Raw genomic sequence first — 24,283 nt, forward strand, 5'->3', positions numbered from 1 at the left:
CAGCTGAACCAATCAATCAATTTTTACTTCGTCATCATAGGTCATCAGCAGATCATACAAATAGCAGCTGTCATCTACATACAATTTAATACGGAAGAATAGCTTTTCGAATCTAACGAAATAACGGTAATTTTTTCTATGAAATTCCATTTCGGGAGAAAACGGTTTTCTAAATCTTAACAAAGCACTTTGATTTTGATGTCGATCGTTTCAGCATAATATATGCAAAGTTTTTGGTTTCGCTTTTTCGAAAACATTTTTTTTGTTTTGCAAATTTTGGGAAATGAGGAAAACCTGTAAACCTAGTTTTTCTTTGTGTCAATAACATACTAAAAAATCATGGAGAATGGAAAATATCTAGAAGTAGAAAAACGTTTTCTCTTTTTGTCTGGACGATCACGTGGTATACTTCCCTCTTAAGAGGCTGTCAACACCCAATGTCCTTGAAATTGATGTTACTTAAACAGTTTTTTAAGAAAGACTATTTGTTTTAGTCAAGTAAGAAAAATATATGTTCATATTAATTATATTTCAAAGACCGTAGTTGTACACGACACATGATTGAACGAAATCGGGTCTATAGAAAATAATTGCAAAGATTGGTCTTAAAATCACAATTACACGGTTCTATGTCTTTATTGTTTTGACTTATGGGTCTGCAATTAAAATCACAATTTCAAAACATTTATATCTAAACCGCTATTGAGTAAAATATTACACTAATAATCCACTTTTTTTTATTTCAATATTTTTCTTATTATTATTCCCTTGCCTAGGCCAAGTAACATGCGACAGTGTTATCTCATTTACTCCGATACAAATAGACAGTGTGCGCGCTTTAGGTATTGACAGCCTCTTAAGGCCCTCGGCAAACGGAGCGCAAGTGTATAGTAAAAACGTTACGAGTACGAGACGCGTAGTGTTCTGGGCACCAAGCGTCGCGTAATAAGCGTAATCGTTTTATTAATGAAATCTAGGTCGTTGAAATCCTGGCGTTACTGGCGTCAGATGTGTTCGGCGGAAGTATCGACAATCTTAATTTCTCGTTAGATGAAGAAGTTTTGTTTTTTCGCCTGCATTATGCTAGGAGTAGTATTACGACAGGAGTGTCGTAATATATCAAAACGAATGTATATATTGTTTGCTGCTATAGATGTCCCAAAGACAGTAATTTCGAAGTATTTATAAAACAACTAGAGCTCTTGTTAGATTACCTTTGTGATAAAAAAGCAATAATTTGTGGTGACTTCAATGTCAATTTATTAAAAGATACAAAGCAACGGTCTGACTTCCTTAGTCTTCTAAAATGTTTTAATTTTAAGCATCTTATTAACGACATAACCTTTAAACGTAACCATTTGCAGTCATGTGTTGATAACTTTATAACCAACTTGCCCTCTCCCCAAGACATATCAACATATGTTGAACATAATGGGTTAGCAGATGGACATGCTGCAATTTTCTGTAGTCTTACCTTAAATTCAGAAAAAGCAGGCAATGGCGATCAAACTGTAATAGAGAAAAGATACCTAAACAAAAAATCTGTAGAGTCGTTTAGAAGTAGGTTAGCAGACATATGTTGGACAAATTTGGATATAAACGGGTTTCTTCGTAAAATATCGGAAGAGTTTCTTCTAAATTTCATTTTAAAAAAGAAGAAAATCAATAATAAAGATCAAAAGAAATTAAAATGGATCACAAAAGGTGTAAAGATATCTAGTAAAATGAAAAGAGTATTACTTAACAAATATAAACAAAACATACTGCGACTCTTCTATTTTAGCATACCGTGATAAATACATAAATTTATACAGAAAAGTTATTCGACATGCAAAAAAAATAGCTGTACAACGGGATATATATGAAACAGGAGGATCAATTAAAGGTATTTGGAATGTTATTAATAGGCATAGAAATAAATCAACTGGCACGAAACAAAATAAACTAGTATTTAAAGTCGATAGCAATATTATACATAAACCCCAAGATGTTGCTGAATTATTATCTGATCAGTTTGATTGCAGTAAAACGTCAAATACAGGTAATTTGCCCTCCGCAATCAACTTCTTACAACATCACAATGAAATCTGCTATAACGATATGCTGTGGTGGCCGATAACACCGTTTGAAGTTACAAAGACCGTGCAAGCCATGGAAAATAAATAATCCTATGGCGTTGATGAAATGCCAATTTTTGTTATTAAACAGACTATCGATCTACTCTCAGAACCTTTAGCACAGTTTTTTAACCAATGTTATGATGAATCTATCTTCCCTGATCAGTTAAAAGTAGCCAAAGTTGTGCCTGTATACAAAAAAGGCCAAAAAACAGATCCGAAAAACTACAGACCCATATCACTTCTTCCAGTTTTGTCAAAGATTTTCGAAAAGCTTATTAAAACCCGCCTTCTACAACACCTACAATACAATAGCATAATTAATCCAAGGCAATTTGGCTTCCAAAAGAACATAGGCACTATAGATGCTATTAATTACTTGATTGATGATGTCATATCAAAAATCCACAATAAAAAGAGAGTAGTAGGCTTATTTTTAGACCTTAGTTCTGCCTTTGACACAGTAGACCATGATCTGCTACTGAAAAAACTGGATTTTTATGGAGTGAGGGGCAAAGCTTACGGGCTCTTACGTAATTATCTTGAAAACCGTATCCAGTACGTAGAAATAAAAGATATAAAAAATGGTTGCGTAAAATCCTTTGAGTCTGCACCAGTGAAAATACGACGAGGTGTGCCGCAGGGGTCCATCTTAGGTCCTGTATTTTTCATTATGTTTACAAATGATCTTGTCAAATTTATCTCAAATGTAGTACCAAATTGCAACTTAATAATGTATGCTGATGATACGAATGCAGTGATTCATGCTGATCACATAATAGAGCTCAATAAATTAGTCAATCTTGCATTATCTTCATTTTACGAATGGTTTACTCTTAATAATCTATGCCTAAATACAGATAAGACTCAAATAATGCTATTTAATCAAAACTCTAAAAAAACTGACAAGCTTCAAATCGCTTTAAATGGAACCTCCGTAGCAATAGTTGATAGTGTAAAATTTCTCGGTATACGTCTCGATTCTAAGTTAAATTGGATACAGGAGCTGGATGCTATTGAGAACGCAGTTAGTTCAGCATGCTATGCCCTGAGAACCCTCAGAGATGAAATTGACATAGACCATCTTAAAATAGTTTATTATGCGCTAATAGAGGCTAAATTGAGATACAGTATTATGCTATGGGGAAACAGCTTCCAGTATAACATCAATAGAGCTCTTATTTCTCAAAAAAGAGCTATTAGAATCATGTTTCGCATCCCACAAAGGACATCTTGCAGGCAATATTTTCAAAAACTTGGTATCCTTACGGTGCCTAGTTTATATGTGCTTATATTACTCACGGATCTCGTTAAACATAGCTCTAGATTTGAAACTGATGAAAAATAGGAGATGCGCAAAGTGTCGCGCACCAAAAATATAAAAGTTAACTTCCGTCCATTATCGAAAGTAGAGGAGCACTGTACAAGACACCAGGCTGTTAAATTATTTAACAAATTACCTGAAGAGCTTAAAACAATTTCAAAGTATAATATCTTCAAACACAAATTGAAACAGTTTTTGTTGAGAGGATGTTTTTATACGGTGGATGAAGTGTTTAATGTTGTTTAAGTCTTAAGTATTGTTTCTCTTGTTATTATTTAATATTTAAATGTTGCCGTATTTTTAGACTGATTTTTATTTGTTTACTTGTAGGTTCTTTGTTGTTGTTTTTCTCATGTTTTTCACTTTATGTACATATATTCAAACACAATTCTGTATTGTTCATGAATAAAGATACTATGACTATGACTAAAAAAACTAATGACGACAAAAATCATACGCTACGACGACACTTGAACTTGTACGTGCTCGTAGCGCTCTCGTTCTACGCGCTTATTACGATACGCTTACGCTACGTGTGCTGAGGGCCTAAAACGCATAAATGGTATTGAGAGACAGTTGCCACCATACTACAAACTATGTGAAAAATACTATAGAGGAAGCGGGGTAGATAGGCACAAGGGGCAGTTTTTAACACCCTCTGCAATAATTCCTTAACTAAATACTTATAGGTATGTTTACCTGCTGCAACACTAAAACGTGGCTTTGTATGTGTGAGTGAGGTACTTCGGCACAGGCAGCACAACTCGCCTGCCAGCCTTTGCCGTTTAGTGCGGCAGGACGTGTTTCCGCGGTCGCATAATAGTAAATAATAGTATTTTTTTCTACTCGTCAACTGTAATGCTTGAATTAAGATTTCGTATAGCAAACTATAATTGTGTACTTTTCATGTATGGGCGTCCAAATCAACTACAGTCGACTCTCGTTAATTATATATTACGAATTATCGAGAGTTTGAAATATCAAATGGTGCGAAATTTTTGAGAGATATTATTATTGAATAATAATCAATTATTATTTATTAACTGCAAATTTTTTTACAATATCAGATGCTTAGAGTAGATGCGAACTATTTTGCTTTCTCCTTTAGCAAGTTTCCGGTAATAGGTAGACACTTTTTTTTCTCTACACTGTCTTAGCCAAATGACCAGGCCTTTAGTAGTTATTTTCCTTACTTCAGCAGTTTGAGTGGCATAAATCTTCTCCTTGTGCTTTTCATGTATGGGCGTCCAAATCAATTAGGGCAAGGATTTGTTAAAAGAAATACACCCAAAACATTTACGAAGTAACATTTCGGTGTTCCTGAAATCGTTTTATAACAAAAAGTTTTCAGTATAAATTTATTTATATAATTTCTTTGTTTATCCAGTCTTATTTTTGTAAATTTAGAGTCTTGACTTTAGTAGTTTTACTTTGCCATATGCTTGCTAGGGTATACTCTTGGCTCGTCTCAGTCGTTTTTTGTCACGTTCTTAAATTCGTCCGTTTCTGCTTTCGTAACCCATTCTTCATTCGTCACTGTCGATATTTGGCTATTTCTTATTCCGGCTTAGTTCGGTATTCGTCAACATCATCTTTCGGCTTGTTCAATGTTAGTCTATGTTGTTTTTAGACTCACTCTTTATTTGTCTTGTCGTTTTTGGGACTATTCTAAGTTCGTGTTTTTCTTATTTCGCCTCTTTAGTAATTTATATATTTCTTTGTTGAACACATTCTCTGTTTATCTCTTTCGATATTCGCCCCACTCACTATTTTTCTTTATTTTTAGGTATTAAGTTTCTTGTTTATGGCTTCCTTCATTACTAATACCCAACGCTACGCTAGGAAAAGACAAACAGCAAACATGACCAAAGATGACAAAGACTTCCAGCGTAAGTGACGAATGCAGAATAAGATGAATTAAGAACTTGTGTGACTAGCCATATGCCTATTTCGTAATATTGGCCTTAGTTTTATATTAAAACACATAGAAAATAATAAAAAAAACTACATTACTCTTCGTTTGCATCTTTCAGTCATGATTTCACTCCGTTTTCTAACAATTACAACTTGAAGGACGCGTTTCGTATTTTATCACTTGTGATTACGATTAAATACATAACACTCAGTGAATTTTCATTTTTTTTATTTATTTTAAAATGCTGCGATGAATGATAATAATCAATTGAAGTTAACCTAGAATAAATGCATAATTATTGGTGTAATAAAGAACATTGAGTTACTAACTTAATAATAAACGTAAAATATTACAATACAGACGTTATTTTCAGAAAACAAAACTATAATACCTGAAGTTAAATAATAATGTTGGCATATTCATGCTTGATAGGTTTTGAAACGTTTCATTTTATCATTTTTTTTTGGTCTACTTAAGCTGACTACCAAGCGAATCCTGTCGTTGTGTGCGTAAAAGACGTTATGTCGCTATTATGTCGCCGAAATGTCGCTATTATGTCGCCATTATGTCGCCGTTATGTCGCTATTGTGTCGCCGTTATGTCGCTATTATGTCGCTATTATGTCACTATTATGTCGCCGATATGTCGCTATTATGTCGCCATTATGTCGCCGTTATGTCGCTATTGTGTCGCCGATATGTCGCTATTGTGTCGCCGTTATGTCGCCGTTATGTCGCTATTGTGTCGCCGTTATGTCGCCGATATGTCGCTATTATGTCGGTATTATGTCGCCATTATGTCGCTATTGTCTCTCCGATATGTCGCTATTGTGTCGCCGTTATGTCGCCGTTGTGTCGCTATTATGTCGCTATTGTGTCGCCGTTGTGTCGCTATTATGTCGCAGTTGTGTCGCTATTATGTCGCTATTATGTCGCCGTTGTCGCCATTATGTCGCTATTATGTCGCCGTTATGTCGCTATTATGTCGCTATTATGTCGCCGTTATGTCGCTATTATGTCGCTATTATGTCGCCGTTATGTCGCTATTGTGTCGCCGATATGTCGCTATTGTGTCGCCGTTATGTCGCCGTTATGTCGCTATTGTGTCGCCGTTATGTCGCTATTGTGTCGCCGTTATGTCGCTATTATGTCGCCGTTATGTCGCTATTATGTCGCCGTTATGTCGCTGATAAGTCGCCGTTATGTCGCTATTATGTCGCTGTTATGTCGCTATTATGTCGCCAATATGTCGCTATTATGTCGCTAGTCGCCAATATGTCGCTGTTATGTCGCTATTATGTCGCTAGTCGCCGTTATGTCGCCGTTATGTCGCTGTTATGTCGCTACTAAAGTATATAAAAGGGCCGTAAAGTGCGGAGGGGGGCATTCATTCTTTGACCATCGGACTGGCGGTATCTCTGGCTTTGGGTAAGTAAAGTTTCTCTACTATTCCTTCTATTTGTTTGTGTTTGCTGGGAATTATCCTGGTAAATTTAAACTGGTAAATTGTGTCTATGTTTGGCATTGCGGGGGACAATGTTGTCGTAATGCTAAGCTTAGGCTATGGTGGAGATTCTTTACTTCCTTATCTGTGTTACTATATTGTGAGTTTTTGTTAGTAAAATCTAATTTTGTTATTTTATTACCTTTCTATGAGGTTAGTTTGTTATTTTATAAAGCCAGATCACTGTTTGGACTAACAGTTTGTCCATCTAATCAGCTGCTCCCTAACGGTGACAAACTGCAGCTGTTTAGAAGTCTTTTGCTCCAAGTTGAGAGGACTTGGCGTCTCTTCTTTACCAACATAAGAGGCGAGCATACTCTCCTTAGTCTCAAAGTCCAGCTGTTAGATGAATGTGAGGGCATCACGTGCGTGCCATTGAGAGTAATCTCGGCTCACTGAAGTCTGCAGTAATTGAGGCTAGGTCTCGTATTAAATATATTTATATATTTCGGTGCTCTGGCTCATGCTAGTGCTGGTCACGGGAGAGCTTCTGTCATGATTGGTAACAAACACAGATAAAGTTTTAGTCATGGCAGGGTATCCCATGTGGCTGGTACGGGTGTGTGTGCTAGTGTGCTGATTACCTATAGACATGCTAGGGCGGTCTATTCTCATACACCGTGCCCACGTGGCGATGAGGAGGGGGCCAATCACACAGACACTAGGGTTTGCTATACCTCGGTTTTGTCGGCCGAATGCTTACAGCTTAGACTTAGGGATACACTTGTGTATGTTCCAAATCACTATATCAATTGTAAGTACGATCTGTGTTCTGGACATACTAGATTAGGGTCTAAGGGTAGGAATAGGGTAGACTCACACACACTGTTATAGGGTCTCTCTTAGGTTTGATCTAGAAATTCGATTGGTTGGTGTATATATATATCTTTCAAAAGGTTCTAACGACGTGAAGCTATGGTTTTATAACGTGTACTAATGATAATATTAGTGAAATACTGGTAATGGGTTATAATTACCTAAATCTTCCAGACTGTTACTCTGAGTGGAAAGTTGAGGGTTATCTGTAACATCTTATATCTATTTATTTTCATTTCTGGGTTTTTGGTGTAGAGACGAAGTACTGAGTATTACGATCAGGTCCTAAGGTATTTATATATTCAATCCTTAAATATCAAGTTGGGTTTAGGAACACAGACTATTCTGGGGTTAAAGAATGGTTTGTTTTAGAGATCCTTTGGCAGGCGAGCGCAGTCCATTGGAATCTTTGAGTGGAATAATACTCACCTTGATAATTCGATCTCATAAAGTACAGTAATGAGTTAAACTTGTACTTCGTTTATACATTTAAAAGGCCTAGAAATTCAGCCTACTTTTAGCTATGGGGACTGGGTAATGGCTTAGTAGCCTTAGCTTTCGGATATAAAAAAAGAGATAAGTAAATGGTGTCTGACGAATACTTATCGCTTCTTTTCGTCAGCCCCTAGGGTTGCATAGGGTTGCGAAGCGTTGGTCATAGCCCGTCTGGCTAATAAGGTAGGAGTAGGTGGCCCGATTGATTTTGCTAATCGGAGTAAGAGTCTTCAGACCTGCATCTAGCATTAGAGGCAGCACGTGTGATCCATTCACTCCTCGTTTAGAAGATAATAGGTAATAATATTTGGTTTTAAAATAATAATGTGTAAATGGGCTTATCCCATGAGTGCTGCTTCAATGTTACCCCGAAGACTTAATAGGAGTAGCAGGATTTTACCAAAAATATTTTTATATTTATATAATCATATATGCTGCAATAACTAAATATCTTTCTAATTAATTATTAAAAATATATCTTACATTACATCAAAAATCATTGATAGTTTCTGTAACTTAAGGCTACACCCGTCGTCTACGACCTTGCGCGTGAGGGCGGAGCCTATATCCTTGACCACGACACTGCTCATGCCTTGTCGATTGTTATATATTTTCATTCTACTTATAAGGTGTCATATTTAATATAGAAAAGGTTTGGAATAACTTAGTCTTATGGTATTTTGCTGAAGGTTGAATCTTAATATAATATCCTATCGATTATTTCCTCTCAACATAATAAATTATTTAGTATAGTAAATTTCCGAGTCTTAACGTCTAGGTAATACTTAATCAGGTAGAATCAGAGTACAAGATTTAGTTGTTACTCATTAAAGAATCTAGGGTACCGCGGTTCGCTTCGAGGGGTCCTAACCTTTAACTAGACGATCACTTGGCCAAATTATTGTTAAGGTAAAATTATTGTTGGGGTAAATTTTAGGGGTAATTTTAAAGGTGGGATTGTTAACGATGAGGTTCAGTATTTTATTAGGTCCGGGGTTGAATAAAAAGGGGTAGATTGGGGTGTAGGTAGGGGAAGTTACACTTGCCAAAAATCGAATAGGACCAACAACGAACGGGCCGTGAAAAAAAATACGAATAACGAGTGAGTCTAAAAACAACATAGACTAACATTGAACAAGCCGAAAGATGATGTTGACGAATACCGAACTAAGCCGGAATAAGATATAGCCAAATATCGACAGTGACGAATGAAGAATGGGTTACGAAAGCAGAAACGGACGAATTTAAGAACGTGACAAAAAACGACTGAGACGAGCCAAGAGTATACCCTTGCTAGTAGTTTGTTTCGCTGATATCTATAGAAAATTTCTCGAGATGTATCCATAGGTAGTGGTTTTCATTTAGGGTTTTTTCTTCAATGAGGTTATGTTTAAGGTTATTGTGCGCAAATACGGAAATTCCGCCCACTCGCATGTTAGTTTAATTAGTTATCTAACAACATATTTTAATGACGGTATCGATATTGGTCATTTATTTTATATGTAATAAATTGAATGAGATGTCTTAGCCAAATTGGTCATCGCACGGTAACGGCACGGCTATTAAAATTACTAAGGTTACCTACACTAGTTCTAAAGTATGCGCTAATGGTTCATCATAATTATTATAACATCCGTAATTATTTGTCATTTTTACTAAAATGCCTCCTAGTGTCAAAAAGAAACAAAATAAATTGAATGAGATGTCTTAGCCAAATTGGTCATCGCACGGTAACGGCACGGCTATTAAAATTACTAAGGTTACCTACACTAGTTCTAAAGTATGCGCTAATGGTTCATCATAATTATTATAACATCCGTAATTATTTGTCATTTTTACTAAAATGCCTCCTAGTGTCAAAAAGAAACAAAATCAAATAAAACAACGCAGTATTAAAACATCGTACTTGTATTGCTAAGTGGCGAGCGTACAGAGCAAAGCGGTGCCGCGTTTCACCCAGAAGTCAGGAATCTCCTTGCCAGAGGGCATGTCCACAGCCACGACGAACGCGCCCATGCGCTTCGGATAGTAGTAGCACGGGCAGATGTACCGGTCTGCAAACATACTGTGTCTATCAGGCAACTAACATGGAAACCTAACCGACCAACAGAGCTTGTAGCCTATAATGAGTCTATAATAAATATCTAAGGCAATGACTTCAATCTAAGGACGGCCCTTACGGGCAATAAGAATGGGGCCAGTACAGCACGAATTCGTGCAGTCTAACGCCACAACGCGATTGGTTCATGATTTTGCGTCCCGCGCACGAATGGTCGCAACCAGTTGCGTTAGACTGCACGATCGGCTCGAATTCGTGAGTGACACCACTGAACTAGCACCATTCTTAATGCCCGTAAGGCCCGTCCTTAGATTATATCAATGGTCTAAGGTTAGTCTTCTACAGTGTAGACTGGCCGCTATGTGTCTAGGAATGATTAATAACTTATGGCAATTTTAGACAAAATGTTACACGCCGTTTGCTGTCTATAACTAGGATCGTTTACTAATTTAACGGTGTACCTACCTTTATGTAGGAATACCTAGAGATAGACCAAGAAAAGTCTGCAACGCAGTATAAGTATTTATACGTCATAATTTCGTAGAAGTTTGAGGTTTAAAGTAACACTTGCACTGGGAGTGCTATTAAAATCGTTGCAGACTTAAGTCGGTCTAACTCTAGTATCTTTTTATTATACTTAATAATGTCATAGCATTACGGTAAGGTTAGAGTTACAAAGATGCGAGTGAATCTTTTTACTGTAGCTACTTTATACCGTCAGGTGACGAGCAAAACTCACTAATTAACACCACAAGTTCATAGCCATAATGAACCATATTCCTACTAAAATAAGGTTGGTTTTTGTTTAAATATTTGTTTGTAATTAGTGAGTTTTGTTTGTCTTGATAAAGTATCGTCAGGTGAAAATAAGTTATATTTAAGTCTTACTGAAAGTTCCTATAATCTTGAAAACTGTAGCAGATATGTAACATTTTCTTACATAAATCGTTCTTTTTCATAACTCTTTCTGACAATGCGTACAAATTGTCTTTACGATAGGATCATACTGAAAGGTCGGGCCCATTTTTCCTCAGGCATTTTATTTATGAAAATTTGATCCTTCGGTGATTTTGTATGACCTTTTCATTAGTTTCATGTTTTTATTTGACTTATCAGATCTGAATCTGCTAATATGCGACTTTTTGATCTAAGACACATTCGTCGGATTCCTTTTTCGCCAGAATTAATTAAAGAATATATTTTATTATTATTTGCTGTTGAAAGACTTCCGTCTCGTTTATCATCCGTAAATGAATATGAAAGCAACTAAATTCATTAAACGTATATACCACAAACAGTCACACGAGGACGGGGCTTCATTAAAGGATCATTTTCGAAGCCTGATATAGACTTTTCGTCTACTAAGGGTACAATAAAAGTCGTATAAAATTCTAGCCCGAAAAATGTATCGGGTTAAGATAATAAAAACGCTCGACATAAAATTTTCAAACTGCAGGCATTCCAAAATACGCATAAGACCTATTAACCAAATGACTTCAAAAACCTTTTCTTTCATTGCGTCATCTCTAAGTTGTCATTATAGGAACTTTCAGTATTGCCCACGTATGTATTTGAAAACCTCAAGTATCGCCTAATTCCACTTTTCTTGTATCCAGTATTAGCACCATCATACCATAATGCCGTCTTAAACTATGCTATTGCTGGGGCCCTATGGGCACATAAAAATTCGGGCCCATAATTTTAAGTAAGTAAGTAAGTAAGTAAGTAAATATTCTTTATTGCACCAACAATTATACATTTTACATACATGTAAAACTACAAATGATTTTTAAAGGAAAATAGAACCAGGTAACAACAGGCGGTCTTATCGCTAAAAAGCGATCTCTTCCAGACAACCTTTAGGTAGCAGGAAATTTCGAACTCATACAAAAGTCAACAGGTAGTGCAAGGAGCTAAATATGGAGACTATTAAATACAAACACACATACTACATATAAGTATTAAAACAATACCTAATATACTAATAAATATACAATATAATATAATACAATATATATATATATATATGTATATTTATACTTACACATATACAATATATAAATGGCAACTTAAGGTAGAGATAGAAAGTATAGTTTCAGCTGATTTTTGAAAATGGGGAGAGATTTAGCTAATCTTAATTCTACTGGCAGAGCATTCCATAACCGAACAGCCCGGAAGGTAAAAGAGCTATTATAAAATTTTGAAGTAGATAAGGGAGGAGCAAGAATATGAGTCTGAGAACATCTGATAGAAGAGAGATACTTGAAACGCTCTTTGAGATAAGGTGGTGTAGCGGGGTTAAAGAGAATGCCATAAAGGAGGGCAAGAACATGAGAGTCACGGCGAAGACGAATAGGAAGCCACTTGAGCTTTAAAGTAAACTATTAAAGTAAAAGTTTCTACTATGATCTTCATTTATTATGGTACCCCTGAGGATGGGGGCCCTGCGCACGGGCCCCGTATGCCCTTATGGTAAAGAAAGACGGTATTGAACTATTCTCTGTTCCTGTGGAACACTAATATCAAAAAGAAGTACCCACTTAGGGCGGCACATATTGCAACCCTATGAGGTACAGAACATTATGGCCCAAAGAATCTGGAATTTCCTGGATTCAACGGGCGTTAGTAATGAACTTTAAAGGGCTGTCACAATAGATCACTGCCTGGTCGACGTGGCACTCAAAGGCCCACAAACTCCAATAATAATAAATAATAATTGAATTACCATGACATACCTACTGGACTGGATACAAGAAAAGTGAACTATTCCGTTAGGGTGACCAGATGTTTTTGTATGCTAGACGTCCTTTTACGGCACATTTATTTAGCCGTTTTTAGCACTGTTGGAAGTAACCGAGCTCTTATAAAAACAAGAATATAAAAAAAGCAAAACTTACAGACACAGGTACTGGTAATATTGAAGTCATAAAAAAATATTCCTCTAAGACCAAAATCTAGAGAGGAAACGTCGAGAACGTTTGTATGAAAAATTTACCACTAAAGTTTCCTCTTAATATTGTTTTTTAAGTCCTTCGTTATTCAATTTAGCATTTGTATAGGTTATTTAATTGACTATGCCAAATTTTAGTAATAAAAACATATTGATTTTGAGAAAAAAAAAACGACCTGTCCGTATTTTAATTTTAACCTCGAATCCCATATTTTCAATGCAGTTTTGCCGTAAAACCAGAAATCAGATCCGGTCACCCTAACTACCTTAATGATGCGGAACTGTATGTGACTAAGGTATTTTTTAAATAAATGACAAGAAATATGCGAATTATGAATGCCTACTTCGGAGCTTGCGGCCCGTGGCGCGGATCGGCTTGAAGTGGATGGGCGTCATGGGGAACACCAGCTGCATAGGAAGCGGCTCCTGCAGATGCCCATCCTTGCGGAACCATGACGCGCCTTCCAAGAACTGTCCTCTGCGTAATTTATACAGAATATTTCTGTTCACTCATATCCGTTTCAACTGACCGTATTCTCTAAAGAGTTTCAGCTTCAACTCCAAAAATTTTTTTGCCATTATACTACATGGAATACAGACCCTGTAAGGGCACAGCAATTTATCATATCATATCATTTTATTCCATTGAAACCATGTTCATTTGTACATTTGGGTCTTAAATATAGTCAAGTAGGTACATGATACCCTGCTAGGGTGTACATACAATTTAGGATTTAAAACTATAATTTATAATTTACATTAATTTCTAGAAATAATTAAATGACCAAACAAGTATATAAGTATTAAAATATAAATAATTCATGCAGAAGCATATTCACAAAATCATTGCTAATCATCAGTCATACGAAAAATAAAATTTAACAATAATTAATCAATAATATAAAATTCATAAACAATCATTTTCACAATCCAGACTATTATCATCAAAAAATTCATCCATCCATCCATTTACATTTTTCTATTAATATTTCCTTTAACCGTTTCTTAAATAACCTATCACTAATTTCTAGATTCAGGAAACCAAGCACTATCATAATGCGCACACATCGACAGTAAGGGCAGTTTCTTACCATAGCTAGTTTGGAGGGTGGCAATAATAAGTAGCAGATGGCTTCTTGGCATTTTGTAGGTAATGCTGTACTCACTATGAGCGATTCCCACCAAGACCACACCCTAGCTTCCCTTATTATGTGTTTTACAAATACAATAAAGAGTTTACTACTACTACTACTTAGGTTAGCGAACTCACCTGACGTAGACACCGCCATCCCGCGGCGGACGCACGAATGAAGACTCCTCCATAGGCATCACCGAAAACTCCCAACACAGCGTATCTATAGGCCAACCTTCTCCACGCGCAGTTGTCTGTAAAGTAAGGGCATCATACAAAAGTTTGAGAGGGGGATTCAACAACAATAAACAACTACCAATGTGTGTGTTCATTGTGGTATAACTTTTTGCAGGGATAAATGCATGTACGCTCTCTCCTTTGTCAGAGGACAACAGTGTATTCCCGGAGTAACCATAGCTTTTGGTTTACCATCTCAAATCACAAATAAGTCATGGTATATGTCATGGAATCATTATTGGTACTCGGCCCTCGCAACTTGCTAAAATTATTGTTGATCAATATGTTGAGAATTCCAGTCAGAGTTATCAGTGCTGGCCGCCAGCACAGCGTGGGCGGGAAGCGAGACGCGTTGGGCTACGGGGTGAAGTATCTCCGGGAACGTCTCGAATCCAAAATAACCTGCATGACGCCGGTGGGGGTGACCAGCACAAGCAGCCAGCACAGCGTGGGCGAGGAGCGAGGCGCGTTAGCCCACGCTGTTAAGTGCTTCCTACAATAGCTCGGATCCACAATTACCTGCATGACGGCGGTGAGGAAGCCGGTGGGAGCGACCAGCGCCGGCAGCCAGCATAGAGTTGGCGGGGCACGAGGCGCGTTGGCCCACGCGGTGAGGTGCGCCCCGCGTAGGAATAACTCGCGGCACCACGATCCTAGCGGCTTCATGGAGGGTCGAGCTGTGGAGTTATCGAGTAAAAATCACCAGTTAGGCTAGGCTATACATAAATCAGTCTATTTATACAGCGATGGGAAATTAAGAAAACATCGACTAGCACGTACCTTTCTGCCAGAACGTGGGCACTCTACCCTCGAAAATGCAGTGATACATAATCTCTAGCATTTCTGACATCACCACCAGACCCTCGATTGCACGCCTCAGTTCCTACAATGCAGAGCTAGTTGATAATAAACAAATAGAAAAATTACTTTAAAATCTTACGAGTAGAAAGCCAGCATATTAAAATAGGTAACGTCACTAGTGCTGCGAAGCCTGTTATATTCGGAGTACCACAAGGCAGCATACTTGGTCCTACATTATTCATTGTGTATATCAACGACATCATGTGACCTTAAAAATAGTGAAGTTTTGTGTTACGCCGATGACACAGCCATAGTGTATCATGGCAACTCATGGCGGGACGTCTATGATGTGGCTACAGCAGGGTTACAACTACTATCCACTTGGCTAAACCAGAATCTTTTAACCCTTAACGCTGACAAATCAAAATTTATCGGATTTCATAAAACAGCGACATCATGTCCTCCACCTGCCTTTTCTTATCTTAAAATCCACAGTCACACTTGCATAATATCATTTGATATTTACCAGTCGCTTTTGGTGAAGGAAAACATCGTGAGGAAACCGGACTAATCCTAACAAGGCCTAGTTTACCCTCTGGATTGGAAGGTCAGATGGCAGTCGCTTTCGTAAAAACTAGTGCCTACGCCAAATCTTGAGATTAGTTGTCAAGCGTACCCCAGACTCCCATAAGCCGTGGCAAAATGCCGGGACAACGCGAGGAAGAACAGTCACACTTGCATAACACCGCCTACCTCGCAAACCTCTGCGTGCCCCTGTGACGGTATAAATAGAACCAGTTCTGAGTGAACTGGTTATAGGAATATTTAGGCGTTATAGTCGACCAGAACCTTAACTTTAAAAAACATATTTCAGCGACTTCTAGTAGGGTTCGCTAACTTATATACACTATGAAACTTTAATGGGAGGTTGCGGATACTCAACTGCTTAGAGTTGTATATTTGGCTCTGTGTCAATCTATTTTAAGTTATTGTATACTCGCTTGGGGTGGTTCTGCTAAATCAACTTTAATCATTTTAGAGCGAGCACAAAGAGCAGTTCTGAAGGTCTGCCTGGGACTCCCCTCACGGTATTCTACTTCTGAACTTTTCATTAAAGCGCTCGTCTTAAGTGTTCGTAGATTGTTTTTACTGCGTGCTTCCCTTTACGTACACAATATGGTCTGTCGTCAGCCTAATCAAAAAGACATGATACGAGTACTAAAAAGAGACTACAAAATTCCTAAGCCGCTTGTTAAAACTGCTTTTGCTATGAGATTCTCGGCTTATCTCTTTCCGCATTTATACAATAAATTAGTAAAAATCTGCGACATAAGGCACTGTAACTTAACTGAAGCAAAAAGGCATATATCCAACCCCTACTATTTTCTTTGAACTATGATGAGTAAGAGGATATTTTGAAATGACTGTAGTAGACGACAATATTCAATTGCGTCTGCTCCCAAAAGATCAATAACTTGTACAGCTACATTTCTTTTCTTTTGTTTTCTCACACATTCCGTAGTTATTCATACATACATACACACATGCCCTCACATAAACACTTTCACTTACATACAACTTACTGAGACCTTTTTAACTGTCTTTGTACTTAGTTTGATAGTTAGTCATATAATAATAAAATCTTATATTAATTTAGCTTTAACAATAATGTATTCTGTTAAAATAAGAACCGCACCATTTCGATACTTCTCTGAGATTCCCACGTTACAGGCTGAGCCTAGTGTGGGGATCAATGTACTGCTGCTCTTGTAATGCCAAATTCTTGAAATAAATATATTATTCTATTCTAAATAACATATTTTCACAAAACAGTAAGATGCATATCAGCATCAAGGTCTCGAGCTACCTCATACATTCGATATCCTCCACTTCGTCTTACCTTAAGTCCTGCCACAATGGTGGTGATGAGAACGTTAAAATAGCCAATCTCCTGCAGCAGAGAGACGCACATTGGCATCACTATTTCAGGGCCCATCATGCGTTCGGTGGTTTCCACGTCAATTTTGTTTGGCAGCTTTGTCATCATCTCCAGAGCTAATTCGTCAACCTGCGGGAAAAGTTGATTAGCTAGCTCTAAGTACTGCAGCTACGGTAGTTTGTATCAGAAGCAAAATCCGAAACAATGAGGAAGAAACGTGCAAGCTTAACGCAGACGTCGCTGCATCCATTTAAAAATTAAAAACATAAACCATAGGCTACACACCTTTGTCACTTTTGGTTCCAGTTGGAACCAGTATAATTTGTGGGTTTTTACCCTTATTGGGTTAGTTTTATTCCAGTATAAGTACGTTTCCAACAAGATAATAAATATTAAAGGTTCTGAAACCTACCGTAATAATATTTAGATTCGATGGCTTAACTTTACCTTCTGATCTTCGCCGCCACCTCCGCCTCCTCCGCCGGTGGAAGCGAGAGAAAACAACGTCGAGCACAATATAAGCGCGTCCTGAAAAACAAAAATGAATATTTCCATGATGCGTCTGTCAAAAGTAATCAATAAAACCCAAAATAAAACCCAATTTGATTTATATATATCGTGTCAGGCATTTAATACCTTAAACAATTATATCAAACTACAAGAAAATGGTATACAGTTAGTACATATAAAACATACCTTCATCGAATATATAATATGGGTGTGTAATGCTTAATATAATTATAAAAAAACTATCATACATTTGTTATAATACCATTTGATATAATATTATACAAATCAAAACTTATCGGAGTTCATAAATGATGTAATTTTTATTATACGATTCTTTAGTTATATGGTAATTTCATCTAAACTGTCATTCATATAATGCCTATTTGTCATATAAATTTTATATAGTAAGTATATATACATGTTTTATAATGACTTTTGTTATGTAATATTTTTGTATAACGTAATACTTTATACAATTTTATCATGTATAAATACATGTATTGTCCAACATATTTTGTCATATTTAATTTAATGATAACGTAATATTTTACATAATATTTATAAGGAGTAGTGCTCAGGCCGTATAAATAAGTACAGACTTTCATCCCACCTCACCCAACCAACTTATTTTTTCAATGTTTTTGATTCTGCGGAGGCCTTAGCTTAAACCTTACCTAGATACATTTTTTGCTAGGTATTTTATTCCCAAAATAAGTAAATAAAAGTCGAAAGCTAGTGTATGTCTTTCTATAGTCCGTTTTGTTTAGCATTAGAAAGAAGGCAAGTGATTTTGATGTATCTTTTTATTGAAAAACACTTTTAAATAATAAGTCACGGCAAATATGCATATAACAAAGATTGTTTACCTTTTTCCGAATGCTAAAAAACGAACTATCTGTAGCATAGATTTAAAAAAGTAGGGATAACTGGGATAAGCTCATGCGAACAATTCCGACCGAAGTCTCGTTAAGCAAAACACAGCGCCATTTGTTGTATATTCTGTAAACTACGTGGCCGATGTTCAGAGCAAAGATACAATCAAATCTCTTTGAGCCAGATATATACGTGAAAGTAGACTGCACTCTCGCCTCCAAAAAACGTGTCTAGAATAATGGCTCGAGAGAGACTTTAAGTGCCAATTACATCCACTCTTTATCAGGCCTGATATCAGACCTGATTTCGGGGCCGAGAAAGAATATTTTTCCGTTTCACCAAATATCAGCACATCACTTACAATATTTTTAATGTAAAAAAATGGTTCGTATGCAAAAATATCAAACATTGAACATTTTTGGCCATTCGAGACAAAGTATTTTTTACATTTCAATTATCGTTAACGATGTGCTGATATTCCGTAAAATAGAATACGATTATCAGGTGCGAAATCGGGATTGATTTCGGGCCCGTTATCAGGAAGTGTGGATGTAATTGGCGCTTTAGTCCCTTTTTCTTTAGCGTGACGATGAAGTGACAATTGAATAAATGTTCTCATTGTAAACAAGTCATGCTTCAATTTTTATTAATATAAATGTAATTATTATAAATTTTGCCGTACTAGTTCATTGCGACCTTCTGAGGGCGTTGGCGGAGCGCCTCGACTCTCCTCTTACTCGCTACTGGGTTGAAGTGGTGATTGGCAGGGCCAAGTAGAGCAGATTGTTTGCCTTGCTTGCCCCTGTCAATTGATATTATATTATTATATCGTGTAATATATTTAGTTTTAAATTTTTCTATTGTTTTTTGTATTGTTCAACTAACATATATAGTTATTAAGATACTCTGTATCTAACAAGCTATGGATCAAGTTGGCCTGAAATAAAGACATTATTTATTTATTCAAGTTAATAACTCCCACTTATTCCTACTTAAGAATATTAAGTAGGAATAAGTGTGATTTAAAACACATTAAAATGTGTAAAATAAATATATTTTTTAATTACATACAAAATACTTCATAACCAAAGAAGCTTGATTTTCACTAAATGTCAACATTTACAAGGACTATTCTTAAGTGAGTCCATAAACTAGCCTAACCTACCTAACCAATACAAATGACATTTATTTTAAGAAATATGCTAATAGCAGAGGTCTCTCTCGAACTATCTCGCTCGGCACCATTTATGGAGGCGGGAATGCAGTCTACTTTAATATGTGTCTGTGTACTGCCTCATCGCGTCTCGCGCCGTGCAAGGTCAATATGAAACAAAATTATCGTTTAAAACTTGTTTTAAGCAAGAAATTAATGTAATTTGAAACGATTTACCGATGATATAAAATCTCATAAGTGTATTTGATTTTTCTGTAATAGTTTTTACACAATTTCACAACACAATTAGGCATTTAAAAAATTGGCAATGGCAACCTGACGCGTTTCCAGTGTGCAATTCGCGAGACGTCTGAGTGCAGCGGTGTAACTAAATGCGATTTTGACACCCATGTAGTGCTCGTAAGGCCAGTCTTTACGAAGTAATATATATGTCTATGAGCTGTAAATTATATTGTACATGAGAAAAATTAAAAACAAATTTTCATCTCTTACAAAAAGCTCCACTCCGTCATTTTGACTTTTTGGGGACAAAAAACAAAAAAAACTTTTGACACTGTTATTCGTTTGAACCATGTTTGAACGGAGTCGTATTTCCAACCGCAACCTAACCCATTTATTTCATGCAACTAATTATGCCCCACAAAAAAATATGTGATGGCACTTGTTAGAACAATGAATATGTTTTAGAGTATGTATTACTCGTAATTATGCCAATGTATATTAGACGAAGTGTAAATATACCTGATGACCATTTTACCAATAATAACATTTTAAATGCTTGTTAATTAGGTATTACAGTAGTATGCCATTTATTACGTTATTCAAAATAACGATGTTCAAACTATAATATATGAAAAGTAATTATAAAAAACCGGCCAAGAGCATGTCGGGCCACGCTCAGTGTAGGGTTCCGTAGTTACCCTTACGTCATAATAAGCTGAACTGAAACTATAAAGGTTCTTAGTTGACTACGAATCCCTAAAAATGTAGTGCACCCATGTAATATACAGTTTAGAATGCTACACACCATTCTACCTCTTAAAATATATTTCTATAAACATAATTATGATATTCAGCAGTGTAGAATAACGAATTTGATAAAGCCAAATTGACAGTGATATTGGAATATAATTAGACATAACATAGAAAAACTAAATATTTAGGTATATAATATTAATAACCTCTGGGCACTTGGAAACATAAAAAAATGTCACCCTTTCAAGGAGTATTATAATAACCTCCGGGCACTTGGAAACATAGGCACATAAGGCACATATTAACATATATGGACAATGAGCATGGCTATAAAAACTCCTAGCTATGTAATTGGCTAAGCCGCATAAGTATAAATGTATAACCAAGAAAGCTTTGTTGGGATTTAAGTCATAACTCTATAATATTATGGTAAATAAACATAAAACATGTACTTATAAACTTTGACTAAAACCTACTCGTCTTTACTAAGAATGTAAAATAAATATACACTCGCGGGCAAATAATACGAGTCAGTACGAAAAACTAGAATATCTCCTAAAATAATAAAACTAGGAGCATGAATTAAATTGTATATTATAGATAAACTCATAGTAAATAAAACAACATCAAAAGTTAGAAATTATATTCACTTGTTTATTTAAATTACAGAGTAAACACGATATCAATTAATTATAGGTGAAAAATCAACAGTGGTACCTCACACACAAAACAAAAAAAAACATATTAATACTTCGTATTGCCTCCTCGGGCTCTTCTTACAGCTTCTAAATGATTGGGCATACTGTTTATTAAGTTTCTTATGCGTTCTTGCGGGATATTAGCCCATTCTTCCATTATCGCCTGTTTCAGGTTTCTAAGTGTAGCTGGGGCGGGATTTCGATTTCTTATACGCCTCCCGAGCTCGTCCCATACGTGCTCAATCGGATTTAGGTCCGGGCTTCTCGAGGGCCAGTTTATAATGTTGATGCCAACCTCCTCAAAATAATCTTCTACAATCTAAGCTGTGTGTGGCCTGGCGTTGTCATGCATGAACATGGAGTTTTCGCCCATATTAATTAAATATGGGCCGACATGCTCATTAAGAATCTCTTACACATATCTGGCACTAGTTATCGTTCCATTTTCAATCAAAACTAATTACGTGCGACTCTCTGAAGAAATTCCAGCCCAAACCATAACAGACCCACCGCCGAAGGCAACTTTTTCTTCAAAACACGCTGGAATAAAACGTTCACCTGGCCGTCTGTAAACTCTTCGCCGCCCGTCATGTACATAGAGCATAAATCCGGATTCGTCAGAAAACATAATTCTTGCCCATTCTTCGTCTGTGTTCGCGTACGTTCGATGTCCTTTATCAAGTTTTGGGCCATTTGCCGGTCTATGTGGAGTCAAATTAGCTTCACGAAGCCGCCGCCTTACAGTCCACTCGCTGATATCATCTCACCGGGTCTCCCGAAGTTGGTTTTTGACTTCAACTGCAGTGAGATGCCGATTTCGGAGCATGCTTGTAACAATAAATCGATCTTCTCTAGCCGTATAACATCTCGGCCTGCCAGTTCCTGGTGTTCAAAGGTTCCTGCCAGTTTCTAGGAAACTTTGGAGGACTCTCTGCGCCGTAGATAGTGACACGCCTGTTCTTCTTGCTGTATATCACTGACTTCTGCCTTCTTGCAACAAAGTGATGATACGTGTACATTCATCTTGTGTTAGCGACATGATAGTAATTCGATAATGACCATCACAAACAACAATAACTGCCTTTTATCATTTTGCTTTGACAGATTGAAAAAAAAGTGAGAAAACAAGCAAAAGTGAAATAAGCTCAATTTGAATTTAGTACCAAATTCAACTTTTTTTTTAAATAATTTTTTTTCTAGATTTCTTGTAGAACGTTGAAGGTTCAATTCAATTCGATATTAAATTCTCTATAATACACAGTTAGTTTCCTGCAAATACCGCTATTAATTTGCAAAATATAAGGGTTTTTGTCACTGACCCGTATTATTTGCCCGCGAGGGTAGATTAAGCTAAGTAGGTACCTACCTTAAAACATGTACGTACTTACTTACATATTATAATTTTTTAAAGATATAAACATTTCTTTTTTTTATTATTCACGAGGAAACGTGCCTTGGTTTGTATTGTCATGTGGATAAAGGTTAGATTTATCAAATTCGCGCATCATCGTGAATGACACGATCTATAGTGTTCATGTGATCAAGAAGTATAGCGCCCTGAAGCCCGCCTTCCACTAAAAAAGGGTAATGAGCGGAAACGGAGGTAACGAACTGAGCGGACTGGTTGTGCACTTCCACCAGGAAAGAATTTCAGCTTTTGACTTTGCGGACTTTGCAGAGCGAGCGAAGTCAGAAATGAAAGCAGAGTCCGTGCAAAACTAGCGTACGACGCCATGACACAACGGACCCATTTTTACTCGCTCAGTCCGCTTCGCTTAGTCGCTCGCGGTGGAAGTGCTCGTATGAAAATCAGTGTTGGTAGTTGAACGGACTATTATTTAGTGGAAGCATTTGTATGCATTTCACCATTGCGAGTTAAACGGACTCCGAACGGAGCCCGATCGCAGTGGAAGGCGGGCATTATAACTGACCTGAGCGAGCGTGGCTACGTCGGCGGAGGCGTGCTGGCCGACAGACTCGGCGCGCTCGTAGCCCGGCCACAAGTCCAGAAAGTCGCGGTATGACTCCAGGCTGCCGTCGCGGGGTATGTGGTACGCGGGAATAGTCGCTAGTCTAAAGATCAAATATATAGCCATATATAGGTATATAGGTTGGGTCTTCATTATAAACTGGGTTCGATATTCGACGTCTTGCTACTTAAAGGCCGGGTACCCACAGAGGGCGATCTCTTGAAAATGAATAACTAGTCGCATTTTCTTCAATACTTCAAAGGCGTGCTAAAGCGCTGGAGGCCTAGCGAAGGTAAGAGCGTTCGACGTAATCCGGAAGTCGCGGGTTCAATTCAAACCCCGGCTCGTGTCAATGAGTTTCTCGGAACTTATGTACGAAATATCATTTGATATTTACCAGTCGCTTTTCGGTGAAGGAAAAATAAATTTGAAATAGAGGTGTAATGTCAAAGAAAACTAGTACCTACACGGAATCTTACCTATAGAAAGGTACATCCAGTGCCTCCTCGCAGAAGAACTGGTTGATATAAGCGATAAGTACACGCTTGTCCCAGTCGTCAGTGATGTGGCCTCCATAGTTGATGATCGCGAACAGATATCGCAAAGCGTCCCACGGGACTTCTTCGTATTGTTCTAGATAGTTGGCCAACAGATTATCGGAAACCTAGTAGATAAATTTTTTGTTTGATAAATCTACTTTACATTTACGTGAGTACCTAATTAGCACCTATACCTATTGTTATTACAAGTACTGTCTGTAACTCTTGTAAGCGACGGGTAACATCAATATTAAGT

The 24,283-nt window shown here is 37.0% G+C and overlaps 1 protein-coding gene across 1 annotated transcript in view; it reads right to left on the bottom strand.

Annotated features, from left to right (window-relative positions):
- Positions 1-10,060: 10,060 nt before the first annotated feature.
- The window catches only part of LOC133515551 (dynein axonemal heavy chain 2-like), a 104,131-nt gene continuing 89,908 nt past the window's right edge, over positions 10,061-24,283 (bottom strand). The window contains 9 exon segments of the mRNA XM_061848107.1: positions 10,061-10,224; positions 13,524-13,657; positions 14,450-14,565; positions 15,068-15,225; positions 15,329-15,431; positions 17,250-17,417; positions 17,736-17,816; positions 23,450-23,591; positions 23,968-24,152. Coding sequence (XP_061704091.1) covers positions 10,085-10,224; positions 13,524-13,657; positions 14,450-14,565; positions 15,068-15,225; positions 15,329-15,431; positions 17,250-17,417; positions 17,736-17,816; positions 23,450-23,591; positions 23,968-24,152 — 1,227 coding nt within the window. The 3' untranslated portion in view covers positions 10,061-10,084.

This window comes from Cydia pomonella, chromosome 2, assembly GCF_033807575.1.
Source record: "Cydia pomonella isolate Wapato2018A chromosome 2, ilCydPomo1, whole genome shotgun sequence".
Taxonomy (NCBI): Eukaryota; Metazoa; Arthropoda; class Insecta; order Lepidoptera; family Tortricidae; genus Cydia; species Cydia pomonella.